Raw genomic sequence first — 12,065 nt, forward strand, 5'->3', positions numbered from 1 at the left:
CAAATGATGATGCCCAAGTAGATGTTTTAGCTGCTGTCGCGGCTAATCTGCACATCAGTAGCAGACAAATTGTTCGAGAATCGGGAATCTCAAAAATGTCGGTGTTGAGAATGTTACATCAACATCGATTGCACCCGTACCATATTTCTATGCACCAGTATTTGCATAGTGACGACTTTGAACGACCTTGAACCCAGTTCTGTCACTGGGCACAAGAGAAATTACAGGAGGATGACGGATTTTTTGCACGCGTTCTATTTAGCGACGAAGCGTGATTCACCAACAGTGGTAACGTAAACGGGCCTAATATGCACCACTGGGCAACGGAAAATCCACGATGGCTGCGACAAGTGGAACATCACCGACCTTGGCGGGTTAATGTATGGTGCGTCATTATGGGAGGAAGGATAATTGGCCCCAATTTTATCGATGGCAATCTAAATGTTGCAATGTATGCTGATTTCTTACGTAATTTTCTACCGATGTAACTACAAGATGTTTCACTGCATGACAGAACGGCGATGTACTTCCTACATGATGGACGTCCGGCACATAGCTCGCGTGCGCTTGAAGCGGTATTGAGTAGCATATTTCATGACAGGTGGATTGGTCGCCGAAGCACGTTCACCGGACCTGACGTCCCCGGATTTCTTTCTGTGGGGAAAGTTGAAGGATATTTGCTATCGTGATCCACTGACAACGGCTGACAACATGCGTCAGCGCATTGTGAATGCATATGTGAAAGTTACGGAAGGCGAACTACTCGCTGTTGAGAGGAATGTCGTTAAACGTATTGCCAAATGCATTGAGGTTGACAGACATCATTTTGACCATTTATTGCATTAATGTGGTATTTACAGGTTATCACGCTGTAACAGCATGCGTTCTCAGAAATGATAAGTTCACAAAGGTACATATATCACATTAGAACAACCGAAATAAAATGTTCAAATGTACCTACGTTCTGTATTTTAATTTAAAAAACCTAAATATTACCAACTGTTCGTCTAAAATTGTGAGCCATATGTTTGGGACTATTACAGTGCCATCTATCACAAAGCGAAAATAGTGGTCCAACTAGAACATTCATATATCTTTACGTACTACACGAATATGTAATAAAAAATGGGGGTTCCTATTTAAAAAAACGCAGTTGATATCCGTTTGACCTATGGCAGCGCTATCTAGCGGGACAACCATAGCGCCACCTGGTTTCCCCCTTCAAGCTAGACAAGTTTCGATCTTTGTAGTTTTTTGGTTTGACGCTTATTTCGTGAGATATATGGCCTGGTCACGATCAATGGACCACCCTATATATATATATATATATATATATATATATATATATATATATATATATGGTGAGTCACCTAACATTACCGGTGGATATATAGCCCCTCTCCTCACGTTCGGTCTGTGGAATCGGTTCGTCAGTATTTGATGTGGTTTACGAAATATATCCAGCAACATTACCGGTGGATATATATATATATATATATATATATATATATATATAGGGTGAGTCACCTAACATTACCGCTGGATATATTTCGTAAACCACATCAAATACTGACGAATCGATTCCACAGACCGAACGTGAGGAGAGGGGCTAGTGTAATTGGTTAATACAAACCATCAAAAAATGCACGGAAGTATGTTTTCTAACACAAACCTACGTTTTTTTAAAAATGGAACCCCGTTAGTTTTGTTAGCACATCTGAACATATAAACAAATACGTAATCAGTGCCGTTTGTTGCATTGTAAAATGTTAATTAAATCCGGAGATATTGTAACCTAAAGTTGACGCTTGAGTACCACTCCACCGCTGTTCGATCGTGTGTATCGGAGAGTATCGAATTACGTAGGGATCCAAAGGGAACGGTGACGGACCTTAGGTACAGAAGAGACTGGAACAGCACATGACGTCCACATGCTAACACCTTTTTATTGGTCTTTTTCACTGACGCACATGTACATTACCATGAGGGGTGAGGTACACGTTCGACGGGCGTTTCATAGGACGTGGAGGACGCATAAATTGGCCAGCCCGTTCTCCTGATCTTACACATCTGGACTTCTTTCTGTGGGGTACGTTAAAGGAGAATGTGTGCCGTGATGTGCCTACAACCCCAGAGGATATGAAACAACGTATTGTGGCAGCCTGCGGCGACATTACACCAGAAGTACTGCGGCGTGTACGACATTCATTGCGCCAGAGATTGCAATTGTGTGCAGCAAATGATGGCCACCACATTGAACATCTATTGGCCTGACATGTCGGGACACATTCTATTGCACTCCGTAATTGAAAACGGAAACCACGTGTGTACGTGTACCTCACCCCTCGTGGTAATGTACATGTGCGTCAGTAAAAAAGACCAATAAAAAGGTGTTAGCCTGTGGACGTAATGTGCTGTTCCAGTCTCTTCTGCTCCATCACCGTTCCATTTGGATCCCTACGTAATTCGGTGCTCTCCGATACACACGATCGAACAGCGGAGGAGTGGTACTCAAGCGTCAACTTTAGGTTACAATATCTCCGGATCTAATTAACATTTTACAATGCAACAAACGGCACTGATTACGTATTTGTTTATATGTTGAGATGTGCTAACAAAAATAACGGGGTTCTATTTAAAAAAAACGTAGGTTTGGGTTAAAAAACATACTTCCGTGCATTTTTTGATGGTTTGTAGTAACCAATTACACTAGCCCCTCTCCTCACGTTCGGTCTGTGGAATCGATTCGTCAGTATTTCATATGGTTTACGAAATATATCCAGCGGTAATGTTAGGTGACTCACCCTATATATGCCTGTGTTGTGTGTGGCCATATGCACACATGTGAAGTTCGTACATTCGATTTTTGAGGCTGCATCCCTCTTACTTCATCCGCAGCAGCCTATTACCCAGTAAGCCTCCGTAGTTAAGTGGTCAGCGTAGACGACTGCGATGCGGATCACCGGAGTACTGCCAAGGATTATTCCTGCGTTGGAGGACCGGTACCGGGTGCACTCAGCCTCGTGACGCAAGTTCGGGAGCTGCCTGACAGAGTGGCAGAGGCTCCTTAGTCTGTAAAGTCTGCGAAAGGCTAGGAGAGCAGTGAGCTGACTACGTGTAACCCCCCCCCCCCCCCACAGACACACACACATACACACTATTGCATCGGCATGACGACGCAAGACAGAGGACGACACGGCGGCCGGTACACAACCCTTGGACCTTGTAAGGTGCCCCTACGTGAGTAAGACGTATTTACCAGTTTTAATAAATTATTGTGTCTCACTGATTAAGAAGTGCTGTAGTCCGTAGCCGGCCATGAATCGGAGAGCATTTCCCACGCTGGCTGGCTGGCTGGCTAGGTGACGAAGCGACCATATGTCGCGCGTAGTGGGGTGGGGCTCGGCTCTGGACCTTAGGCCGGTATTACACTATCAAATTTCTTTGTCCAATATCTTTGTCCAATATCTTTGTCAAAGATATTTGATAGTGTAATAGGGATCTTTGACAAATGACGTCCAATATTTGATCAAATCTAGGCCGAGGCCGTATATTTGATCAAAGAAATCGCTTGTCTTCTGTTCACTGCAATGCGATATGTTACCACGCGGAGCGCTAGCATCGCTGCAGCGTTCTGTCGTCTGTAGTGTTTTTATAACCATTGCCGGTAAATACAATTGGTGTGTGCCGACAACTACTAAATTAAAAGTGATGTCTGAAGCTGATGAGGCGCTTTACAACGTGAGGCACCCTGAATACAAAAATAGATTAAGAAGATTGGAGACCTAACCTAACCTAACATAACCCTCTCCTGTAGCAAGGAATCGGAGTGTTATAGTGAGCCTGTCTTCTGAAGATGTAGCAGTTCTTAAGTGAAAATTGTGCTTTGTGATATGAGGATACACTTCATTGAGCACATACAGAAATGTATGCTCATCCATTCTTAAGTAATTGATGTACGACTTGACGTCTTCCACTGTAAGCTCACGTAACAAGTTTTGTTGAATGCTTTTATCGTGTCGTCGTAAAACCCACGGCTTCACCCAGATTAGATTAGTTTTTCGTTCCATAGATCCGTGCTGAGGAGATCCGCGTGGATGTGGAACATGTCGATTTTTTTTAAGCTGAAATAAAAATGCTAATAGTATGAATAAATACAATACATCATTTGTTTCTATTAAAAATTTCGCCAATGGAGTAGAAGGAGTTGGTCAGTAGTAAGTCTTTCAGGCTCCTTTTAAACTGATAAACTGATCTTTATTTCTAACTAATTTTTTTTATGTTTCCTGGAAAATTATTGAAGATTAGTGTTCCTGAGTAGTGGACCCCCTTTTGAACTAAAGTAAGTGCTTTTAAGTCGTTGTACAGATCAGTTTTGTTCCTGGTATTGTATGTATGAACTGAGTTGTTTGTTGGAAAAAGAGATATATTATTTACGACAAATTTTATTAAGAAGTAAATATACTGAGAGGCAGTAGTTAGTATACCCAGTTCTTTGAAGAGGTTTCTGCAGGAGGTCCGTGAATTTACTCCACAAATAATACGTATTACACGCTTTTGGACCTTGAAAACTTTTGTTTGACTTCAAGATTTACCCCAAAATACTATCCCATATGACATTATGGAATGAAAGTATGCAAGCTTTTTCATTTTTATGTTGCCTATGTCTGCTAACACTCGAATTGCAAATACAGATTTGTTAAGGCGTTTCTGCAGTTTTGTGGTGTGCTCCTCCCAACTGAATTTATTATCAAGTTGTAATCCCAGGACTTTTAAGACTGTCAACCTCGTATGTATGGTTCCATTTTTCCCCCCCACTTCTTTTCCGCATGTGCACACAATGCAATTGGTGTACGTAGAACTGCTGCGGTTAATAACAAGTTGTTGTCAGCCATCTTGAACTTTGACGAAAAATTTGATGACAGTGTAATACCCCTTGTAGCGCTACGTCAAAGATCTTTGTCAAATATATTGGACGGAATATTGGATCACATCTTTGATCAAATCTTTGACAAAGAAATTTGATAGTGTTATACCGGCCTTAGCAACTAAAGTGCGCGTCATATATCTTGGCGGCCGAGTTTAGGTTCGTTCTGCGCATCTGACGTCACAAAACACAGTCAGCCAATGAACAGAGAACGACGTTGCCAGATCTCGCTGCAGCGCAGAGCACGGACGAGTGTCTTCAGTTTTAGAAACGTTCAGTCATAAATAAAGTAATAGAACAAAAGCCATGTCTTGATAGCAGACTTTCTTTTATAGAAAGTTTGTAAAAAGTGTTTTTTATACCAATTGCTTCATATTATATTAATTAATTAAACCAAACAAGCAATAAGACTCCTAATTCAGGCGATAACAAGGGAAGGTGTTTGCATCAATCTCACGAACCGCCTTTTCGCAATAAAGAACAGCGGTAATTGTTTATTTCCTATTATACTTCGACGAAGCATGAGTAATTCATAGTCATACCAATAGTGTTTGTCAGTATTTTGCTTGACATATTAGAATCTTTATGGAGTATTACTGGCACACAAGCTGCGATAGTGTAACGATTAAAGTGCTGAGCTACTAAGCGAAAAGTTTTGAGGTCAAACCTTGTGTGGTGCATAAATTTTTCTTTATTTAAAAACAATATCGAAGTGTCTTACTTCAAGAATTTTATTCGTTTGAATGGAGTTTTTTGAAATTTCTAGTGCTTTGTCTCTTCATTAACCCTTTCGCTGCTGCAGACACGTGTTCCCCGCATTCCGCGCTGTGCGCGATTTTGTCATCACTGCACTGCTTGCCTGTGCAGACACACGGTGTTCCGGCTGGTTTGACACACTTTATCATTCGATTTCACAAAAACTATTTGGCCCAAAAATTTGATTTTTACACATCATCTTGACTGATGCCTTCCGCCCATAAATGACTAAATTTTGTTTCGATGTTCAACTCAGTTATTGTGCAGCATTAAATGTAGTAAACCATTTCACGGAATTTTGAGGAGTTTGCAGAGGTAAAAGTCCATAGCGTATACTTTCCGTATGGTCGATTTTAGTTGCCACAATGTTGAGAATGAAATGTGGACAAGATACACCTAAATTTCATATAAAATTTACTGTATAACAATATCTCATTTAATTTAAGTACCACATAGGTCTTGTATGTAATATTGAGAAATATTCCATCTTCCGCGACTATAATAAAAGTTTTATTTACACCAGGCGCTTTTGGCTTTATTTTAAAGCACTTCAATCAATGAAAGGTATGGTACATACACAATGGTACTCATGTTCTCTTTCTTGTTTTTGTTCCACAGTCGCAGTTTCACCTATGGTACTGAAATATATTCCTCTTCTGCAACTGTAATAAGCGACTTATTTAGACCAGACGCGTTTCTCTCTTTTGAAGCATCATAAGAGGACTGTATTTTGTCTCCTCCATTGCCAAGTCACCTTTCGAAGTTTTGTGCTGCGGTAACACAATATTCAACATTTTTGTCGGCTGATCAGTGTTTTAGCAAATAAATGCTGTCTGTGTGTGCCACACACAAAATTATATTTGACATAGCTCTGAGCACTTCACTGACAGATGGTATATTCAAGTCCTAATGTTTTTGTAAGTCCACAGTTTTGTTTAATGTATTTTGTCTACTTCCTTTTGATTGATTGAAGTGCTTTAAAATAAAGCCAAACGTGCCCAGTGTAAGTAAAACTTTTGTTACAGTCGCGAAAGGTGGAATATTTCTCAATATTAGATACGACACTTATGTGGTACTTAAATTAAATGAAATATATAGGTATCTTGTCCACATTTCATTCTCAACATTGTGGCAACTAAAATCGACCATACGGAAAGTATACTCTATGGACTTTACCTCTGCAAACTCTTCATAATTTCGTGCAATGGTGTACTATATTTAATGCTGCATAATAACTGCGTTGAACATCGAAACAAAATTAAGTCATTTATGAGGGGAAGGTATCAGTCAAGAAGATAGGTAAAAATCTAATTTTTGAGCCAAATAGTTTTTGTGGAATCGAATGATAAAGAGTGTCAAAGCAGTCGGAACACCGTATGTCTGCACAGGCGAGCAGTGCAGTGACAAAATCGCCCACAGCGCGGAATCCGGGGTGCACGTCTCTGTAGCAGCGAAAGGGTTAATGCGGCCGTGGTGGCTTTACTTCATGAACTGCGCGCTCCCCCCTAAACGTAAGCTTGCGAACTATGCTATACTATGGCGCTGCTTCTATTGGCGCGTGCGTCGTGTGCAACTGGCAACGCAGCAATCTCCCGCGTCTGGGCGGGCATGCGCGAGCCGCCAAGATAAAAGAATTGAACTATAGCGTTATCCTGGGAAATATACATGACGGGAAGTACCGCCATCTTGGCGCCAAAGTCAACGATTTTGTTTATTTATATTTAATAATTAAAGTCATTTATGACAACATGAATACTAGGAGGAGCCTCTGGATGTTTGAAGCTATTTATCATAACTTTGCCTCGTTCAAATTCACACACGTTCATTAACAAATGCATATCTTAGTAAGTACGAACTTGATCGGAAATCCACGAACTATGACGAAACTAGTAAGAGATACGGACTGCGCGCCAAAGTCGGCAGTTGGCGTTAAGAACTCTTCCTGTCTTGTTCGATGGTAGTCATGCTCTCGGTTACGAGTAGTTTGTGACATGAGTGTTTCATTATTGATTTAATAGGAATAAAAGTGATACTACGGCATTCTGAATGTTAATTTCCAGTAAATAGATACCCCAAAGTTGATCGACAGCAAGTTCAGATAATTAGCTTCCACCGACGGAGACATCCAACGCGCCAATGAAGAATCTGAACGGGACGACATTTACGAGAACTGCACCGCGCACAGGTAGGAGAAAATCCGACAACATGACCCACCAAGGCGGATCAAGGAAGGTCCGACTTACACTCGCAAATTTCGGGTGGAAATGCTGACCAGTCATACTGTACGTCACATATACCACCCTCTACGGACTCGCGGATAAGCTGAGTAGTAACAGTATCAGTTTAGAAGCGACGGGCTCTTGCAACCTTCACAGCCTGGCGGGGTGCTCGTAAAAATCTACTCCTCAACATCTCTCCGTACCGTGTCCATCAATTTCTCGAGTGGGTGCTAACGAATAACCGCTTTTGCGGCATAGAATTAGCGAAAAGGCAGTGTCAGTGTGCTAGCGTTACTGGCTGTTAACTCTGAAGTGGCAGGTTCGGTTCCCGATGATAACCTCGGATTTTTCTATGACGAAAAGGTCTGAAAGTGGATGCACTCATCCTCTTGAGGCCAAAGGAGAAAGTTCTCGGTAAAGTCAGTATCTAGTAATCGACACGTCAGAGTGACATGAGATCGACAGGCATGCATCAGACTGGGAGTTATGTCATTATTTTTTTATTCGGTTAACTAAAATCTTATTTACTCAAAGGGCGTCTGCTTTGTGACTACTTCAAGCCGAGAATGTTTGCTGTCAAGTCTTTCAGTTCTATTAGGGCTTCATAATGCGTTTCTTAATTCTCCTTCTAATGTCACTTAACAAGCCTTCATCTTCATATAACCACATGCTGCTCCTTTGGTTTTAAAGTATCCCTGAGAAGAGCTTTTTTTAATCAAATTATTTGAAATTCTCTCCAGACAGCAGCAACGATTAATGTATACAGTACTACACGCCAGCGTTCTACGTCGTATCCGCAAATTTAATATGCAGTTTCGTGCCAAATATTCATGGAATACCGACCCAGTTACTTCACTGATAAATAATGTTGCTTTATGTAGCTTCCAGATAAATTCCGACCATGTGCGAATCATTCTGTGGGGCACTGACGTCGACGTAGGTTGCAACACATCAAATACCACATTGACTAATGAATGTAACAATACTCTTACGTTCACAATGAAGATTGTTATGTCTTGGATGTCAAATAATCTTCAGATCAAACTGATACCAGTGCAGGCATTACGTTCAGTCTTGTGATACTTACGTCAACTCCTGACGCCTTCTGCTCCCAGTTCAGGCCGCCTCCTATGTTGATGAGTCCGAACTCCTCGTACACCTCCTCCGCCCGCTGCAGATAGGTCTGATCGTTGGTAATTTTCGCCAGCCACGCGTAGCCCCAGGCCAGTTCGTCCCCGTAGCCTTTGGAGCTGAAAAAATGTGTCGCATGTGAGAAATAACAGACCCAGTGGCAGTGCGTTACATAAACAGGGGCCTGAAACTCAAATCCATAGATGTTTGAACACGTGAGGCAATACTGACCCTACGACTTATCTTAGAAGAAAGATTAAGGTAAGGCAAACCTACGTTTTTAGACTTAGAAAAAGCTTTTGACAATGCTGACTGGAATACTCTCTATCAAATTCTAAAGGTGGCAGGGGTAAAATACAGGGAGCGAAGGGCTATTTACAATTTGTACAGAAACCAGATGGCAGTTATAAGAGTCGAGGGACATGAAAGGGAAGCAGTGGTTGGGAAGGGAGTGAGACACGGTTGTAGCCTCTCCCCGTTGCTATTCAATTTGTATATTGAGCAAGCAGTAAAGGAAACGAAAGAAAAGTTTGGAGTAGGTATTAAAATCCATGGAGAAGGAATAAAAACTTCGAGGTTCGCCGATGACATTGTAATTTTGTCAGAGACAGCAAAGGACTCTGAGGAGCAGTTGAACGGAATGGACAGTGTCTTGAAAGAAGGGTATAAGATGAACATCTGCAAAAGCAAAACGAGGATAATGGAATGTAGTCTAATTAAGTCGGGTGATGCTGAGGAAATTAGATTAGGAAATGAGACACTAATATAGGAAATGAGTTTTGATATTTGGGGTGCAAAATAACTGATGATGGTCAAAGTAGAGAGGAGATAAAATGTAGACTGGCAATGGCAAGGAATGCATTTCTGAAGTAGAGAAATTTGTTAACATCGAGTATAGGTTCAAGTGTCAGGAAGTCGTTCCGGAAAGTATTTGTATGGAGTGTAGCCATGTATGGAAGTGAAACATGGATGATAACAAGTTTGGACAAGAAGAGAATAGAAGCTTTCGAAATGTGGCGCTACAGAAGAATGCTGAAGATAAGGTGGGTAGATCACGTAACTAATGAGGAGGTATTGAATAGGACTGGGGAGAAGAGAAGTTTGTGGCACAACTTGACTAGAAGAAGTGATCGGTTGGTAGGACATGTTTTGAGGTATCAAGGGATCATAAATGTAGCATTGGAGGGCACCGTGGAGGGTAAAAATCGTAGAGGGAGACCAAGAGATGAATACACTAAGCAGATTCAGAAGGATGTAGGTTGCAGTAGGTACGGGGAGATGAAGAAGCTTGCACAGGATAGAGTAGCATGGAGAGCTGCATCAAACCAGTCTCAGGACTGAAGACCACAACAACAACAAACATCAATATGTAACGCAAAAAGGGATGACAGTCAATCGACGGTAAGTAACACACCACTCCTATACAATGCATGTCTTTGAGTGGAAGGCAAGTCGAGTCGCTTTTACTTTTGAAAAGTCAGGTCCACAACTTAAGGGGGTGGCAGGATGGAGGACAGGGACCCCGGGCCAGGTGATTCAAACTGGAGGGCCGCCTGTAGCGAGAGCATCGGTACAAGACCAGAGAAGAAGCTTTAGAAAACTGCAGTTCGAAATTCCAATGGGATACGAACAAAAGCAAGTGACGCATTTTCGTCCAGCGAGTGAGACACATGAAAAGGTCAATGTATTTTAGGCATCTAGAACGGGCACAAAACGTCCGATTGGTGGAAACTCAAGAGGAAGGAGGAAACTACTGAAGTTTTTACGCATTTTGATAGAAGGGACGTTGCGATTGGTAGAGGGTGTTTCTACAAAATAAGAGGAACGCTCCTATTGGTCGAGAAAGGCCGTGACGTGAAAAAGGAACCTAAGTGGAGGGAGGCAGATTTGCAATGAGAGGACAAGAGAGAAAATTTTGTGGGGGACCCTTCTCTGAACTGGTGTAAAGTGCAGAACGGAGCGCTTAACGCTACGTACGATGCAGAGAAGAAATTGGTGTTGACACTGCATTCACAGCAGCTGCACTCCAGCTAAAATTAGCTGTAGCAACGTTTAACTCCAATTGTGGAGAAACGAACCAGCCAAATTAGTTAATTGCTCTGGCGAGAACTGAGAGGGCACTATAATATGCACGCTGCTCCAACCATGTACGTGTATATTGCCACATAATAAGACTAGAGCTGAGTATATGTTTTCTCGCATAATGAGAAACATAGGTGCCGCGCGGGATTAGCCGAGCGGTCTTAAGGCGCTGCAGTCATGGGCTGTGCGGCTGGTCCCGGCGGAGGTTCGAGTCCTCCCTGGGGCATGGGTGTGTGTGTTCGTCCTTCGGATAATTTAGGTTAAGTAGTGTGTAAGCTTAGGGACTGATGACCTTAGCAGTTAAGTCCCATAAGATTTCACACACATTTGAACAGTTTTTTGAGAAACATAGGGAAAGTTTCTGGTGAAAAGTTCAGCAAAGGCCAGATTAGTTTTGTAGGAATTTCAGTGGGAGAGAGCGGCCTTGCAGACAGCAGCACATCGCAGCTTAGGTAAATATCGCGTGCAGAGGCGTAAACTCGAGCGTAAACTCGAGCGGCCTTGGGTAATCCTGCGCTCGAATTTGTCACTTGACTAACCATCCACCATAGACTTGATTGTCAACCTAAATAGTACCGAACTTTGAACCGGAATCGGGTGATTTTAATAGTACTGACCAACATCATAACGTATATGTAGGAGCAAGTTTGTAAAGAAACGTTCAATTAAACTTTCAAATTATTGTGCTTAGGATTAACGTAAAGAAACTTTCAATTAAACTTTCATAATATTGTGCTTAAGATTAATGTTCTTTCAGAGTGTTAATATATAACATTGTTTTCTATAAACTTGTTTCACTTTTTGATGTTGGCAAGATGCGTTATCCATTGCGCTGTTTTTTTGTTGGCGAGTTGAAAACTGTGTGAAAACTGTAATGTGGTGAGAAATACTGCAGCATTAAACTTGTCATTTCACCTCACACAGTTGTTCTCAATTCAAGAATAAGCAAA

The 12,065-nt window shown here is 41.7% G+C and overlaps 1 protein-coding gene across 1 annotated transcript in view; it reads right to left on the bottom strand.

The window, feature by feature from the left end:
- LOC126195201 (endoglucanase A-like) overlaps window positions 1-12,065 on the bottom strand; it is a 113,071-nt gene that overhangs the window by 52,815 nt on the left and 48,191 nt on the right. The window contains exon 5 of the mRNA XM_049933715.1: window positions 8,990-9,152. Coding sequence (XP_049789672.1) covers window positions 8,990-9,152 — 163 coding nt within the window. The remainder of the gene's footprint in view (window positions 1-8,989; window positions 9,153-12,065) is intronic.

Source organism: Schistocerca nitens, chromosome 7, assembly GCF_023898315.1.
Source record: "Schistocerca nitens isolate TAMUIC-IGC-003100 chromosome 7, iqSchNite1.1, whole genome shotgun sequence".
In the NCBI taxonomy this organism is placed as follows: Eukaryota; Metazoa; Arthropoda; class Insecta; order Orthoptera; family Acrididae; genus Schistocerca; species Schistocerca nitens.